The 17,600-nt window shown below is 50.7% G+C and overlaps 1 protein-coding gene across 24 annotated transcripts in view; it reads right to left on the reverse strand.

Moving 5' to 3' along the window:
- Nucleotides 1–773: 773 nt before the first annotated feature.
- The window catches only part of PLEKHA6 (pleckstrin homology domain containing A6), a 134,578-nt gene continuing 117,751 nt past the window's right edge, over nt 774–17,600 (reverse strand). For 5 of the 24 annotated variants that reach the window (XM_081025589.1, XM_081025572.1, XM_081025584.1 and 2 more), the window contains 11 exons: nt 16,569–16,680; nt 15,843–15,982; nt 14,730–14,879; nt 13,313–13,442; nt 12,998–13,104; nt 11,950–12,126; nt 10,813–10,980; nt 10,602–10,735; nt 9,931–10,076; nt 5,495–5,618; nt 781–4,812 (listed from right to left, as the gene is read on the reverse strand). In XM_081025589.1, the coding sequence (XP_080881715.1) occupies nt 5,503–5,618; nt 9,931–10,076; nt 10,602–10,735; nt 10,813–10,980; nt 11,950–12,126; nt 12,998–13,104; nt 13,313–13,442; nt 14,730–14,879; nt 15,843–15,982; nt 16,569–16,680 (1,380 nt within the window). In that variant the 3' untranslated portion in view covers nt 781–4,812; nt 5,495–5,502. Of the gene's footprint in view, nt 4,813–5,494; nt 5,619–9,930; nt 10,077–10,601; nt 10,736–10,812; nt 10,981–11,949; nt 12,127–12,997; nt 13,105–13,312; nt 13,443–14,729; nt 14,880–15,842; nt 15,983–16,568; nt 16,681–17,600 lie in introns of all 24 variants that reach the window. The other 19 variants (XM_081025583.1, XM_081025581.1, XM_081025576.1 and 16 more) reach the window with 13 other exon arrangements.

Below are 17,600 nucleotides of genomic sequence, written 5' to 3' on the forward strand. Positions count from 1 at the left end.
TCCAAAAAATAGTCACTTTATTTGTATCCACTCTACTAGCCCTTTAGGGATTAGGACAGGTGTCCAGAATTCAAATCGAGCCATTAGAACCAGACCAAGGCAAAATCAGGACTTAGAGGAAGCTTGCCTTCCCATCTCCTCTTTCTCCATTTTCTTGTCTTCCTTGAACCATTAATGCTTCCATCTCTCTCCAGACATCCTGCCGGAGTCCAGCTGAGGACTGCCATTATCTTGTATTCACTTTCTCTCTCTAAGCTCCAGCCCACAGAATTTATATGGCTTCTTAATTATTATTCTTTACAGAAAGATTTCAAATTGAGCAGTCCTGGGAAAATCCTTCACACTGAGTGTCAACTGATAACCACTGAGTACCTGCCAAGAAAAGTAAAACAAAGGCATTGAGTTTGGATGAAAAGAATTTGTGTGCCTTTCGAATGCGTCCCGCCTCTCCTCCCGCAATCATAGACCTTATACCCTAAAACAGAAACACAGGGCATCATGTAGTAATCGAGAAAGGCTGAGAATTATTTTTCTTCTCCTACAGTCCTACCCTCAGTCTCAGAGACCAAATCCAGGGGAAGCTTCCAGGGCCTGAAGCACCTGATACTTCCATTCTACAGGACCTTGGGACAAGCCTTGTTCGTGGGTCACCTGGGCCAAAAAGATGACCATGGTGTTGGCAGCACACTATCATGGCCTGATTCATGAGGGCGGCGGCACTCTTCTGAGAACTCGGGGATTGCTGCCTGGAATGGAGGCTGACATGTGCCGCCTGAGGTGGGGCATTGGTGGAATGGAGGCTGACATGTGCCGCCTGAGGTGGGGCATTGGTGGAATGGAGGCTGACATGTGCCGCCTGACGGTGCATATGCTTTAAACCCAGCTCTGCTCTTACAGAAGGCCTGGCCTCAGAACCCCTATAAATTGCCACGAACCCCAAGGCCAGCCACAGTCAGACACGGACACAGAGTGCAAGAGACACACCACTTAGACAAACCATTTTATTTCCTGTATTGGGCTTATACAAACTTACAAGATACAAATGCAGAGCTCACGGGGGGCTCTTCAGTACCTATATCTAAAAAGAATGCTGCTGAGAGGGGGATCCAAACTCTCGCCTATCAATCAGGATGCCCCCCTCCCCAGGGAGAAGACTCATTCGCTAGAAAGATGCGAAGAGGTTGCTATAGCTGTTTGGTCCCCTGACAGAGATGCCCTCTGTTTATCTTACCTTAATTCTTCTTCTAAGGTCACTTTTATACTAAATAAAGACACTGAGATCATACATTTCTTTGTATGGTTTATTATCTAATACTAGCAAATCAGATTGGCCCCAGTATGTGCATAAATAGATATATGTGTGTATATATATATGTATATTTCATATTTTCCTTAGTTTTAAGAGCATCCAGGTGGGGGCTAGGGGGTTCTAAGAGGGGAAAGGAATTGGTTTCCTCTTGCTATAGTCAGTCCTGCCCCTAGAACATGCCTCTCCCCAATGCAGGAGAGCAAATGTGCACAGCTTGCAACCTCAGAAAGTCTTTAAAGTGACAGGAGCAGTGTTTGATTGCAGCCTCTTGGTTATTGATCAGGGAGGTAATATGCTAATTGGGAAGGTTCTAGATTAGTAACCAGGGCTGTCCCCAGATGGGTTACTCTGCCCCGGGCCTCCACCTGGGCCCCATTCATTCATAGCAAGATGCTCGAGGCTGGGAAGAGGGGCCATTGAGTGTCAAGTTGGGAGGTCAGGCTTCCAGTGCTGGCCAGCAGCTCTGTGCTAGATTCCAAAACCCCGGACTCCAGACCTGGACAAAAGACTTCCATCCTGCCCAAATTTGTGCAGAGCGAGAGCCCTCACCCACCTTAACAGCTGACAAGCAGTTTAGAAAGCTGAGCTGGCTTAGTTTGGTGTCCCAGTGACAGCCAGTCAGAGGAAAGTCCTGGGCTTTCACGGGCGGAACTGAGATGCTACATTGTCCATGGGACCCTCCTCAGCCCAGAAGCTGACTCTGCAGTATGGATGCCAGAGTGAGGAACAGGGCCCTTAACAATAGCCCCAGAGGGAAACAGATGCTATAGATGTGACCCAGACCAGAGAAGGTCCAAATGAAAAGGAGAGTGAGAAGTCCAAGGAACTTAATACATCTGTGCTGAAGAACCAGGGATCCAAAATAATTTCCGTTGGCATTTGCACCATATCCTGGGTCCATTAAGGAATATACTGACATTCTTGGTGCTGTTTGGCACAGGCTGCCATTAAACTGCCTGCCCTTTCCAGCAGGGTGGAGAGAGGTGGTCCAGGAGCATTTCGGAGTGGGGGGGAAGGTGCCTGCATGGGTATACTTTTGTGCACGTGTTTACAGAGGATTCATATCTGATAATCCTAGAGGGCCATCAAGAGTTGACAGTGCAATCCAAAACTTAGACCACGACGTCCAAGAGAATGTCCTGCTCTGGAAAGATGCTCTCTGGGTGAGCACTGGGGACCAGCCCTCTGCAGACTGGGCAATGGGAGGAAGGTGCTGCTGGGGAGGAGGGAAGGGTCGAGGGTTGGACCTAGACACAGCCACCCCAGTCTCATATCGTTCACCAATTCCATTCAGACATTGCACAGTTTGAAAATAGATTTGCTTTTATAACAAAAGCGTAAAATAGATCTGTCTCAAAATAAGTTTTTCTCTCCCCTTCTTTGGATCAAAAGGCATGCGATACAGCCGTAACATGCTAGGAATGGTGTGGAAAGTAAAGGAGAGAAAATGGGCCTGGGCAGGAGTTCTAGGAAAGGATCGGACATCCAAACAAATATATATATATATATATATTACATATATATATCTATAATATGTATAATCTTCATAAAACATATATTAAGGCATGTAAAGCAACATAAAGGGCCAACTTTATGAAATAAGACGTGAGAGAGAAGTGACAGAGGTGCATACATTAATCCTTGGTATTTTACATGTATTTTTAAAAATATCACTTAAAAGGAGAAACAGACAATGTAAGGGGAAGGCATGGAAGGCCCTGAAAAATCTGTGTCTTGTGGATGGAGAAAGGTGTGGGGAAAGACAATGAGGGTTACCTGGAAGCCAGCTCCACCTGCCGGTCTGTGGGGGAGAAAGGACAGCTTGAGCTATGCTAAAGATGGGAAATGTAGCTAAGGGTCATGTTCAAAAAACCTGCTAGAAGTGAAGACAAGTAGAATCCCCCCAGTCCGTAATGCCCCAGTAATTGGAGAATATCCTAAGCACCTAGAACAGTGCCTGATACATAAAGGTGCTCGATAAATATTTGTTGAATGAACCGCCATCTTTACTTGCATATGAACCAGTAACTGCCCCAACCATGAGCAAGTGGACAATTGGTGGAAGGTAAAGTAGTTGTTCTTGGGGCTGCTGGAGTCTTGGGGCAGCAACTCTGGCAAACAGAAGGCCTAGGGGCCAACTTTTGAGCTGCACTCTCCCCCCTCCCTCCTTTCTGGCTACATTCATTTCAAGGTGAGTGGAGCAGAGCAAGAATGAGTTAGCTTCTGTCTCTCCCTGACTGGCTTTCCTGGGTAGGTGGATTAAGAGAGGGAAGCTACAAGGGAATCCTTCACATAGCCTCAACTGGTCCTCATCTGGGATGCCTGGGCTGTGGGGTGGGGTTTAGAATCTGGCCTCCCAGAGTTAGACTGCATCCCCACTGCCTGGAGACACTCTCAGTTGGCTCATAGCACATTCCGGGGGGACGTGAGACAACAAAATGTCACGAAAGTGGTTAGGAAAGGCCCCAAGGCTCTTGTGTCGTTGTCTCTGCCTCAAGCCCACTAGGGGAGGCAGACACCAGGCCCAGATCTACTAAGTACCGTCTGTCTCCTAGACTGTCCTACGCAGCCGCCTCACTCCCTACCCATATCCCCCTACCAAACAACTTAGCTGAAGGCCACTGTGTGCTCACCAGGGGGTCCTCCTGGGGCCATTGCACTGGCAGGCCCCTTGACCCTGGGGATGGCAATCTACTTGGCACCAAGCTAAGGCTCCACCTTGGGAAACTTATCCCACCCCCTTTCCACCTCTGTTCTCTTATTTACAAATGAGTCCTTCTGCTTCTTTCCCTTCCTCTCCCTTACCCTTCTCAACCTCCCCTCAGACACTGCACAGACCTGCTGCTATCCATCCACAGCCAGCACTGTCCCCTCTGGGAGCCAAGGAGCCTCTCCCTATCTTGTGTCATTTTATCTTTGGCTGAAGCAGGGTGGTCAGTCTCCACTGGACCCCAAAGGAGCACCAATAAGCAGAGATGTGTCAAAGCCCTGGGTACAGCTGGGACAGTAGGGTGGGACTGCTGAAGGGGATGATGGCAAGTGCTGTTCTTAGTGTCAAGAAGGGCTGGAAGAGGCAGAGTCCATCTTCTCATCACCTGTAGTCCTAACCTATGGTAGCCCAGGGCATTTTCCCCACCACAGTGTCTTCTCCATCAGGAAATGTTCCAGTAGGACCCTCACAACGCCAGCCAGAGTCAGGCCTAGGCTCCCCATGACCTGGGCATCAAACAGGGTGCTCCCCACCCCATCATCTCGGGCTCTGGCCTAGGACCACCGTCTGTATAGTGAGGGCTTCAGGGCCAGGTGTGGTGGGTGTGCGGACACTGAGGTATCCATGTTCCTCTCAGCAGCAATCCCTGGCCCCCAGCCGTGCTCCTTGCCGCTTGCCCATGGTAGCACAGGGGCTGGGACCAACGTGGGGCCAGGACCTCAGGCAGGCAGAGGAGGGCTTCAGACGGTGGCTCTGTGGAGCTTCACAGCATTGGCCTCGGCCAGGGCTTGCACTAAAGAAAAGAGAAATTGAGTGAGAAAAGTGCTACACAGAGGAGCAGACCTTAAACAACCTTTCTCTTCTTGTAAAAACCTGTGGAAACCTGCCCCACTCCTTCACCCTGAGAGAGGGGAACAAATGAATAGAAGTCAGTGTGCTTCTCCACTTGCCTGATACCAAGCGGCTGTATGCTAGGGGTAAGGAAGGTACCTAGCCTTTGGCTATAGATTCCATTGTTATTTTAATTTACGATAACATCTAAGAGTGATCTGGGAGAAACAGCTTCTGGGGGCTCCTGGCAGGACTGCTGTGTATCTCAACAGATGGAAGGCTTGACCAACAGTAAACACAGAGATGGGGTGTCAGGGAAATTCCCTCCTGACAGCAGGCCAGGCAGGCCTCAGCGCTGTTCCCTGACTGCTTCTGGAGAAGCAAAGCCCACTGGCGTTGCAGCGTCCAAGAAGCGGCCCTGTCAGCCGGCCCTAGGCCAGCAGTGCGCAGGGATGCTGGGGCTCAAGCATTGGGATGGCGGAGAAAGAGCGGAACGGAGCACCGGGGATGAGGGGAGAAGCGATGCCGGAATGAGAGTGTACAGATGGCTCCATGTGGGTGAGGGCAGGGGTCCCACTCCCGGGGGGGGGGGGGGGGGGAAGGAGGGGGGGAGGGGAGATGAAATACAGTAGAAAAGTGCTTACGTCAGAGCTCAGACCCGCATGGTATGGCTGCTGTCGATGCCCCGTGGGGATTCAGACGATAGGGGGTTGGCTGGTGGACTCGGGGAAGCAGGGGAGGTGGGAGGGCTTGGGGTGGCACATTGCACTGGAAACAGAAATGAACAGGGAAGTGAATTGGGGTGGGGGGGGTGTGAACAGGCAAGGCCCTGCTCCGGTGGGCAGGGAGCAGGGCAGGAGGCAAGCAGAGAGGAGAGCTGAGCCTGGGGCCTTGCTCAAGCTGAGGCAGGGCCTACCTGGTTCCAGGTGCTGTGGAGGAGAGCATGGGGCCCCAAAGGAGGCCTGGCCGAATGCAGGCTCTGCTGAGATCCAGTGTGACTGTGAGCAAGGCCCGGCCTCTGAGCCAAAGGCTCCCCTCCTATCCAGACCGTGGGGAGGAAGGCTCACACACCTCTCCACTACTGTGTGGACAAGATGGGGGATGGTGCCTTGTCCATGGTGATAGCACTATAATCATGATTACTAGTGCAGTAAAATCACTCTAATCCAAGTAATTAAGGCCCCCATTTATGACTAGATTGAAATGAAGTGATCACGACGTCAATCCAGGCTTCTGACAGACTGAAAATGAGTTCTGTTAACCTAGGCCCCAGGGCTCAGAAACACTGTTACTCAAGACCTCTAGCATCAGTCCAGGAAAGGCAAACTTTCATCCATCCCTGAAAAAATCATTACAAACCTTTAAGTGGTGACTTTGAATTAATGAGATTTTGCTCTATTATCGTTATTAGTCCATGTTGAGAACAATGAGACAGGCATTGTATTGTTAGGGTTCAGCTCTATGCAGTCTCTGGGCCCTGGGCCACCTTCAGCGCAGCTGTGAGACAGGAGGAGGGCAGAGAGGATGTCCTCACTCGGCTCAGAGAAGCAGACCTCAGCCAGGTCACACTGTGTTTCCTCCAATAGAGGGGTCCTGGCATTGAACTTCCTGCTCCCTTGCTCCCACCCTGCCGGGACCTCATCACCTTTCCTGTCCTCTGGGCAAGAGAAAGGGCCAATGCAGTGCCTATCGCATATGCACACACACCACATATGTATAGAAGGCATAGCGCTCTCACGAGCAGGAAGTCCTGTCTGCCCACACACACTACGGACTTTGTGCATGGGACCTGGCAACACTGCATCTTTACACTCACGGCACACAACTCATACACGTGTGTGTTTGTGCACTTCTTCCACATGGCCAGCACACCTGTAACTTCACATACCAATATACTCACAAATGCTTTCGAAACACATACTCATGTGCATGTCAATATCATGATGGTTAGTTATCAGGCAACCTCGGCTCCTAAAACAGTCAAAACCCCAAAAGCTAAGCAAGGACCATGTCAAGGAAACCAAATAGATGTCACAATGTACGTGCAGTGAAGCTCTTACAATCTACTCATAGAAGAGCTCCTTGGAGTCCAGTGTCTCTTATCTATACACACTTCTACTAGGTGTAGGCTAACCGGGTTTCTAGCCCATGGGCGATTAGAAACAGAAAAATGTGAAGAGAGAAAGGAATGGAGGTATCTGTAAGAAGGCACAAATGAAGAGAGAAAATCTTTTGTAAAAAGTAGACATAATAACTTTAAAAGTGTAACCACTGGGGAGCATTTCACATAGCTACAAACAGATCTGGGCCAATTACAGCCCGCAAGGACATCCCTTTAACAGAAGTCAGCAAAATAAGGGTGTTTATAATATAATGACTTTAAAGGAGCAAGAGCAAGAAAGATTAATTATGTTAACTATCATTTTTTTAAGAAGGCAGAGAAATACCAAACATACATTAGGAGTACACCCACTGAAATAATTAGAATTCACACATGCATCAGGTATGTACTGGACAGATGTGATATTATAATTGTGTGTTCACAAGCACTACCACATGTGCATGCACAAATAATGGGTCGCATGTAATCACATTTATGAGACTGTGCTCTCCCCAAATGGCACACACAAATGGATGTTCACAAATACTGCAATATATACACTGTGCACAACATCTACACCAATTTGTTATCATTCCCAAACTGCAAAGAAAGATGACTGCACACGAACACGTGCATCATAAACACCACCTCCACCCTTTATTATACTGCCACATATACATAAACCTACACTGCAACAGCTTACCAAGCATCACCCGTACTTATAAAAAATGGGTCTCCACACAGCACCCACAGAGCACACGCACACACACACACACACACTCCTGTGTTTGTACTCAAATGTTCCCTCTTCCACACACCTGAATACACACAAATACAAACAGTGCTGATACAGACACTACACGTGACCTCATGCCACACAAACAAACCTAACATTGTCACATCTGCACACACCAGGTGTACTGACAAACACTGCAACTCTTGTCACTGACCACACCATCCATGCCACACACCCATACTCAGGCACTAACTCTATATCCCACGTCTGCTGCACTGTCCTCACGACTTGTGCCTAGTGTCCCCATACCCATAGGTCCCCAGCACGGACCTATGCCCACACTGCATGTGCCCAGGAACATTCGTTGCTATGCCTGGCAGAGCTGCAGCTCTGGGAATCTGGGCCATGGGGCCAGGGACAGTAGGAACAGTGAGCTAAGTCTGAGATCCAGCCCTGCCACAGCCATTTTTTAAATAGCTGGGGTTTTGGTAAAAGCCAGGTGACCATTTGCTTTCAGTGCAGACCCTGAAATGTAAGCCTTTGTGTGCAGAGGGGGAATCTGATAGGCTAGGGGGAATCTGATTGTTTCCGTGGAACCTTTGGCTGGGAAACTGTAGTAGCGAGAGCCAGGGGCTGGGGCAGGGGCAGAGGGAAGTGTTAAAAACTGTGTGGTGAGCTCTAACCCTTGAAACAGGAAGTAGTCTTTTGCGTAGAGCACGTAGAATTTGATCTTTGGAAGATCCAAGTTCATTTCACAGCTAAAGGACCGCGAGGTTTGACAGAGGCCTCCTTGTAGCCAAACTGGTTTTGCTGCCTTTTGACTCTGGCAGGACAGGGCTCTCTGAAGACCATGCTTTCTCTTGCCCTCAACTCCAGCCCACTGACAGCCTAGCCTCTCTCTGAAATACCTCCTGGGTTTTCCCTGGCCACCCATCTAATGTCCATTATACCCTAATTGCCAATAGGTTCTTCCTTAAGGCTTACTTAAATCCCCCCCTCTGGTTTCTGTCATACCCATATTTAAAATAGCTAAAAACAAAACCCAAAACACAACTGGTTCCTATTTCTACTTCAGCTGTTGCTATTTCAACTAGTACTACCACCACTACCACCACTACTACAGGTATTGCTTGGTGTCATTGGGCACTTACTGAGTGCCTGGCACTGTGCCAGGTGCTTCCTTGTTTCCGTTCCTCACATCACCAGGCAGGTATTTTGATTTGAATTTTACAGATGAGGAACAAGTCTCAGAGAGCCATAACTAAACCCTCTTAATCACCAACATGAAACACCACGCCCTCCAATGAGCTCCTAGCCAAAATCCTTATCTGCTTGTTGCCTGACTCTCGCCCAATCTGCTGGGACTGTGGCCGGTACATCTGTCTCTACCTCCTTGACCAAAGCCATCACAAATCTGGCATCCATCCCTCTTGACTTGCCTTCAAAGCCCTCACTCTCCCTCTCCCTCCTAACCATCTTGTCTTAAGGAGGAGGAAATATTCCATTTCCCAGGCTTCATGACTTAACCACTGTCTCCTCTACCTTTCATGTTCCTGTTCATACAGAATTTCTTCCATTCTTCCCATCTTCATTCATTTCATCCTTGCCAATTACACTCTCATCTACTCTGAGCCATGTCTCAGGCCACGCAGAAGTTAATCCTGTTGACTTTAACCTCACGGTGTCCACTTCACACCAGGCTGAAGTCAGGTGCTCAGATTCATCTTTTCTTAGCAGAAAAATAGGCTGGGGTCAGTAGCCAAAGGCGTGATTGTATCAGTCCTAGCTCCTTGGTTACCTGCACCATTTTCTCTCATGCTTTCTATCTGTATGCAGCAAGAATGAAAAGTGAAAGGGCACCCTGGAATACCTGGCCCTCACTCCACAACTAGTGAATACTTTCATCTTTCCCAATCAAGTCAGTTATCACCTTTTCTCTGTGCCTTTCCCAACCTGCCCAGGTAGAATGGCTCCCTGTGATCTCTGCATGGCCTGGGCCATTCCTCCATATAGTGGCAAGGAGGGTCATTATAGTTCTGACCTCCGGCATGCCAGCAATTCTGGCCCCTGTGCACCCCCTGAGCCTAGCACAGTACATGGTGCTCAATAAATGCTCACCCTGACTTTGAAGAATATCTCCCTGGCCCTGTACCTCTGTGTCCCTGGCTCTCTCAGTGCCGTGCCTCCTCCCTTACACATGGTCAGCCGGCCTCCCTGGTGGAGCGAGGCCCAGCCCCTCTCACCAGACAGCATGCGGCCCCTGCGGGAGGCCTCGGTCGCCAGGGCGCAGGAGATTTCAATCCGCTTCTCCTGCTCCTGCAGCTGGCTCTCTGGGTCCTGAGGCACGTCCACCAGGTCCCCCTCGCCGACGGGTACCACGTTCTGCATACTGGAGAGGCACAGACAGACATGGTGGGGGGGCAGGGTGGTCCAATTGGCTTGGGGGGCATTGCGCACTGAGGCTGGCGGGGGAGGGGGCAAGGGCCTGTGCGTGTGTAGACTCTGGTCCCCAGCAAGGCTGTCCCAAGAGGTGAGTGGGACCTGGCAAAACACATGTTGGGACCCCTACCCACAATATTTTTAAATGAATTAGAAAGTTCAAGTAAACATTTAGAGCAGCCTTAGAGGAGAAAATAAGCCACCAAAGGGCAACCCATCAGTTTGTTTTAATGAGAGCATGTGCATGAGCTTGGCAGGTCTTTTGGGCACCCAACGGCAGCTTCGTTGCCCTGGCCACAGGGCTGGGCCCAGTCCACTGCCCTGAGCCACTGTCTCCATTTGCTCCCTGCTGGGGAGTCTCAGGGCCCCTACCAACGTGGAATGGGGTGCTGGAATCAGTGGTACTAGTGCTTTAGGTGTCCTAGGTGGTCAGATGCCAGGTGGTCGGAAGTGGAGGTTCACCCAGGCCTGTTACCTGGACTTGGCAATGAGCGTCTTGATCCTCTCTACCTTCTTCTGCTTTTCCTTCAACTCCTCAGGGCTCAAGGGAGTGTCAGGCTCCAGGTCAATGTACCGCTCGGGGATGAGGACTTTGTCTGGGGTGGAGAGCTGCGGAGGGACCCAGGTCACTGCCTCCATCCCTCCCAGAGCTTCTACTCCTCCTTCGCCCCCTGGACTCTGCTCACCTCCTTATTGATGTCCACGTCATAGTGCTGAGGCTCCAGCTCCATCTTTCGAAGCCGGGCAATTTCTTCCCGTGGTGTCTCATAGGCCTGCCCACCAGGCTCTTCTGCTCGCAGCGCTGCCTCCAGGTTGGAGATGTCCACCTCATGGACGCTGCGGTGACGGCGCATCTGAGGGACGGCACCTCCACTGCTACTGGTGCCTTCAGGCAGCCCGCACTGTGCCGCGTCCCCGCTGTCCCTGCCCAGCACGCCCAGTCTGCCCACCACCCCGTTGCTTCTGTGCGGCTTATCCAAAGCCTGCCCACCTGCAAGCGTCTGGAGGTACAATCTCATTGTTATCTCCTGTCAACACTTGTCACTTCCCATCCTACTGTGTCCTGTGTTGTGTTCACCTCCTGTGCCATATATTTTGGACAGCTGAATCAGTGTTCTTACAATGATTGCTTACTGCTTCATATTATGGAAGTTCCAATCCACCAACTAGAACGTAAACTGAGGGCAGGACTTATAAAGTCATAACTTTTCTGTATTTCTGAAATTTAGTGGAAAGAAAAATTAGGCAGATGTCTTGGGCTCCTCCAGCTCTGCACTTAATGGCCGTGTGGCCCAGGACTCTCTTAATTTCTTGTGACTTTGTTTCCCTCTCTTTAAAATAGGAATAATAATTACTAACCCAGCATTGTTGAAAGGACTAAATGCAATAACATGAAAGGGAGTCATGAAATGCAGAGCTATTATGAGTATTTTCAGTATACCCAGCCCAACGATAGGTGCATAGAAAATGCTCTAGAAATGTGTGTAAGCGATGGCTGCTTCTGCATGGTAGATTTTGTTACTATCCTCTATCAACTGAGTTGTTTTATAGTTTACTCCAACCAAAACCATCAAGGCATCCCTTTTCGTGAGGTGTTTTTCTTTAAACACAAGAAACAAACCACACGTTGCAGGATCTCTTTTGCTCGGTGGGGAGAAGTCTCCCCCAGATCACCTAGGTGCCCAGCTTGTGTCCTCCCCAACCCCTCCCTCTCTAATGCCCAGCCTACCCCCCGCCTCTCCTGCCCAGGCTGGCCACACCATGGGAGTGGGTTGTGTTGGCAGATGTCAGGCCATGCCTAAGGGTGTCTGGGAGGACGTTACCACTTTGTAGGAAGGCCGGGGGCCGGGGTCGGGGGCTGGGCTGGCCGGGAGCTGCAGGCTCCTCCGCTTCTCCTTTGTGGAACCGCTCTGGTGCCTCCGCATGCGGTCGATCTGCTCCTCCACGCTCATCTTGACCTTGCCCTCGCCCGGGAACATGGCACTCTTGGGGCGCTCCTGCTGCAGTGGGAGGTGGGCTCTGGCAGGTGTCACATCTCCCACCCAGCTTTTCCATCTGTCCTAATCCCTTAAATTTCCCTTCTCTGGGAAGCCTGCCTGTAGTGGGTTGAATAATGGTCCCCAAAAGATCTGTCAAAGTCCTGATTCCCAGTACCTGTGAGTGTGACCTCATTTGGAAATAGGGATAGAATTAAGGATATAATATCCTTTATATTGCAGATATAATTAAGGATCTCAAGATGAGATCATCCTGAATTAGGGTGGGCCCTAAAACCAATAATGGGTGTCCTTATGGAGAAAAGAAGATACACAGAATAGAGGTGATGTGAGGGTGGAGACGGAGGCTGGAGTGATGTGTCTACAAGCCAAAGAAGACCAGGGAGTATCAGCCAGAACCCGAAGTTAGAAGAGAGGCATGGAGTGGATTCTCCCTCACAGCCTCCAGAAGGAACCAACACTGCCAACACCTTGATTTTAGACTTCTGGCCTCCACAACTGTGAAAGAATAAACTTCTGTTGTGTTAAGGCCCCCAGTTTGTGATATTTTGTTAATTTCCTAGCAGCCCAGAATACTACTACATTGCCTTCAGCCAGCACCCTGGACTCTGAACACTGGCTTTTGCTGCATTTGTATGTTATCATTGGCACGTGATAATAATTGTGTCAAATATTGTTTTATCTTTGTTATGCACACCTTCCTGGTCCCTTGCCACGTCTTCCTAAAGGACTCCCCCAGTGGGGCTGCTGCCCTCCTCCTGCTTGCTCCGCTTTCTTCCTCCAGCCCAGGTTTCTTGAACAGCAGTGATAGATGGGTGGACACACAGAGGCCCCTGGGCTGCCGACCTGGCTCAGGCCTGAAGGGTGTACTCACCCGGGAGGACAGCCCGTTGGTGAGTCCACTGGCACTCCTCCTCACTACCCCTGATGGGGTTGCCTCTTCACCAGCGGGTGATTTTGTCCGTGGGGGCACAATGCCAACTGCAGGGAGACAGAGCAGCCAGTGGGTCTCATGGAGAGAGGAAGGCAGAGAGACAGGGAGCCTGTTTCTCAGAGAGGCTCAGTCTCTCCCGCCTTGCAGATGAAAGGTCTGGGAGGTGAGTGCTCTCTTTCGGTGTGAGTGAGCGCCTCCCTGGACTCCTCTCTGGCCCTTAACCTTAGATCTAGGGGAGGATGGGACAGGAAGTACCTTTATTGAGAGCTGCCTGCTTCTCTGCCTCCACATCTTGCCTGGTGGGCACAAGTCTGGTATCTCTAGAGGTGTCCAGCGCTGATGTCTGGTGGGGCTCTCTCTTGCTTTGCTCACAGCTGGTTGTAAGCTGGGAAGAAAGGATGAGAAGACATCTGATGCTGGAGTGAGTGTCAGGAATTTGGCTCTTAGTGATGTTTCTTTGTTTAGCAATTATTGAAGTGCAAACCCTTAAAAACATGGGACAGGGACACTCTATATGTGCCGGCTGGGAAGTGGGCAGGGAGGCATTAGGCTGTCAAATGCAAGGTCATCTTGGGAAGAAATGAGGGCTCAAGCCTCGGGAAAGCTCCTTAACCCGACCAGTCCCCTTGGCAAGCACCAAGAAGGATGGACTTGCTGTGAGCCAGACAGGAGGGGGCTGCAGGCCAAGGATCTCTGAGGATTCTGTCAGGATAGCACCCAAGACTGGAGCAAAAGAACCAGGTGAGCTTTGGTACCAAGATTCTGGGGGCAGGAAAGGGGCACTTAGCTTGTGGCTCACAGAATCAGGAGAATAGAAGGGACCTCAGCCATCACCTGTGCCATTGCCTCCCATTGTGCAGTTGAAGAACCTAAGTCTCAGTGAGGGGCATAGAGAAAGAAGTCTAGGCCAGAGGTCAGAAACCTCTACTCCAGCCCAGCTAGAGAGTGTAGATAAGTCCTATCAACTTCCTCCATCGGTAAAACAGAGGTGCTGTTACCTGCTCTGCCCACCTTACTGGGCAGACCCTCAGGATTATGCACATACCAGTAGCTGAGATAAGAATATGGGTTTCCCAAATTTAGGCACAGGACTCTTGTCTATTCACCATGCAATCTCTTTAAACCTAATTGCACATCTTACCTGGATCTTGACTAGGGATCCAGGCAAGAGAAAGGGCCAGAACAGGGGATAAAAAGGCCTGTATCCTTACACTCTACCAGACCCTAGTAAGACTCAGAGAGGATACAGGCAAGGCAGAGACAGAGATAGGTTATGGGAGGATTGGAGTCTGGGGTGGACAAGAGTAAGAAAGACTGGAACAGCACCAGTGTGTGTGTATGTGTATGTGGGGGCTCCCTTGATGCCCATCGTCTGATCAGGCTGGTAGTGAGTGGGTCATGCCATCACCCATGGCCAGCGGCCACCCAGGAGTGACTCATTTTCCCACTGTCCACAGAAAGCAAATAGAGAAAAGAGGGCCTATGTGACTGTTTCAACCATCCCTTTCCTGATTCCAAAGTCCAACTGGGCAGAGAGCCCAGCAGAAATTGAGGTATAGGAAAAGTAATATTGGAATGGGGAAATGACTCAGTGTCTTGCCTTGCCCCCTCACTTGGCCTTTTGTTCCGCTCCCTCCACCCCTGCCCTCTAGGACCCAAAAGTGCTGGGTACCTGACCCCTGGCTGTCTCGTCACTGCGGTGCCAGGAAGGGGAGTTGGGGTAAGGCCAGAAGCCGCTCTCACTAGGGAGTGGAGGCACGGTGGGAGGAGACTCCAGGGGGACGTAGGCTTTGGGGAGGGGAGGCCGCGGTGGGCCAGGCTCCTGAGGCAGAGAGAAGCCAGAGCATTAGAAGGCACAAGAGCAGCCACTGTGAGAGCAGAAGAAAAGAGCGTTAGCAGGAGGCAGATGACATCACTAAGACCCGGTGGGCCCTGGATCATCAAACTCCCTCTGTGGTCCGGACAGAGCTTCGACTACGGAGCTAACTCTCTGCCCGGCCTTCTAGGCTCACCTCGACTGAGCCCCACCTGTGTACCCCTCCCCATTGCTCCCCAGTTTTTCTCCAAAGCTCTCTCCTCATTGCCTCACCATCACACTGAACACATTCCCACCCCTGTACCTGTGCTTCTGCCATCTCTCCTGCCTGTGATGCCTTATTCCTCTACCTGTCCATTGCAGTACTTCATGGCCCAGTTCAAGTTCTACCCTCTCTCTGGAACACTGGAGTGTTTACAGTTTGAACCATGTGGCTCAGTATTGAGACACCCAGTGCCATATTGCTGCGGCTGATTGTTAACTGTGAATTGGTCTTGGTCCCAATTGGACACTGGGCTCCCTGAGTGAAAGCCTTGGGAGTGCATGGGCGTCTTTCTGAGAAAGCCTCCTACCATCCCTCGCCCACAGTAGAGCCTCACTAAACACTGGGTGATTGACTGACTAAGAAACTGCTCCCCATACCAGCCCTCAAACCTCTTACCCATGGAACAATCCTGGATTTAAATTCCTATGAAGTATTTGGTATCTTTGCTGACCATCCTGGTGCTACGGAAGAGATTCCCCTGAGAGGAAGCTAGAGATGGCAGATGGAGACGAGAGTAGGGAAAGGAGAAATCTGGAGGGAAGGTCACCAAATTGGATGTGAGAATGACTACCTTAGACAGGGCACCAAAGCACTAGGACTGGAGGCTCTGGGGAAGGATGGGCACAGAATTTGTGTCGTTTCAGGCAAATGAGGACCTGATCCTCCCACCCTCACCTACCTTCTACTCCATTTTCTCAGCTTACCTCATTGGACCCAGGCTTGGTGGGGGATCCCTGAGAGCCAGATACCAGTGAAAAGGGGCTCAAGGGGCTGGTGAGGCTGGCAGAGCTGAGAGGGCTGGCAGGGCTGTTGGAGCTGTAGGTGGCTGAGGGGCCAAGTCCTCCTTGGGGAAAACAAGAGGAGAGAGATGAGGGATGGGGTAGGGGTGTGACCTGGAGTATTGATGGGCTCCATAGGTGGAAGACGCCAGGGAGGACCCGGGAATGTGGGAGGGAGGATTTAGTGTCTCAGAGCCACTCAGGCCTGACAAAGCTCCCCATAATGGGGCTGTGTCACGTGCTGGAGAGATGTGCTGCACAGGGGAAGATAATGGAAGGAAAGGACGTGATTGCTCCCAAGATGTCAAAGAAAGCCAGCTCAACGTCCCAAGGCTGAATGAAGTTACTAAGGTAGTAGTCTTAGACCACCAAGGGGCCCATGGGCTTATGCTCTTTGACCTTTTCTGGGGAAGAATCTAGGATATCAGGGTCGACAGCATCTCTGAATGGTATATCTGGTCTAACCTGGGGGGAGGGGTGTAAGGCCCTACCTACCCACCCAGGGTCCAGGTAAGATCCTGGAGCCCCGAAAAGGCCCTGACAGGCTCTGAACACAGTGTGAGGGCCTGGAGAAGTGTGGAATGGAGGCCAGACACACTGGAGCATTTCTGGCGAGGCCAGACGCCCAAGAGGTGGGGAGGAGGTGCCCACCTCTGTGCTTGGCTGTGTCTGTGCCCCGCGAAGGGTTACTTTTCCGGAGCCCCTCCATCACGTCCTGAACCCTCCAGATCTCCTTCTGGATTTGCCGGGTGAGCACTTCGTTCTGCAACAGCCATAGAGCCAGTCAAAGAAGTGGCTGCTAAGGAGCAGCCCAGCCCTTTTCCTGCATCCCTCGGACCAGCAGTAGGCAGGAACCTGCATACACACGCGTGTGTACACACACACACACATCCCTCCAGCACACACACACCATACCTCACACACACACACACACCTCTCCAGCACATTGATCTTTTTCACAGACAGCCTCTGTTTCTTCAGCATCTATAACATGGAGGTTGGATTTGCCAGAGGAGAGGACTTTTGGTAAACCTGAGGCTTCAGAACCAAGAGAGAGTGAGGGCCCACCCCTGAGAGCCCCCCATGGGAGACCAGGGTGGTGTTGGAGCAAAGGCCCCTTTAGGTGGACATTTTATGGTAACCTGTTTTCCAGGGCTGAGAGCTTCCAGTTTCCTGTTTTTCTGCCCTTTCAAACAGCCCTTTTGTAATACCAGAGCCAACACATGTCCAAATAGCCATAAATTATATTCAATATCAATGTTCACTCTTTGAAAAATAACAGCCACCACTTATTTAGCACCCCTTCCACCTGGCGCCGTGCTAAGTGCTTTGTGTGTACTAACCATTTAGGCTGCACAACTCTATGAGGCGAGGGCAGCAGCTGTCCCCACTTCAGAGATGAAGGGACTCATGGCCAACCATCTTTCAGTAAGTGGTCGACCCCCACCTGCATCTGGGTCTATTTGTCCCAGGAGCGGGCGCTCTCTTGACCGTGACACTACCCTATCTCCTAAAACTTTCTGGACCGGCCATCAGAGCTGTCATATTACCCTGGATGTCCTGACTGTCACCAAAAGGTCTCCCTTTCAATATTTCCTTTGTCTTTGGGTAAAGAAAGAAGTCATTAGGGGCCAGATCAGGTGAGTAGGGAGGGTGTTCCAGTACAGTTATTTGTTTACTGGC

The sequence above is a fragment of the Rhinolophus hipposideros genome (genome assembly GCF_964194185.1).
Source record: "Rhinolophus hipposideros genome assembly, chromosome: 19".
In the NCBI taxonomy this organism is placed as follows: Eukaryota; Metazoa; Chordata; class Mammalia; order Chiroptera; family Rhinolophidae; genus Rhinolophus; species Rhinolophus hipposideros.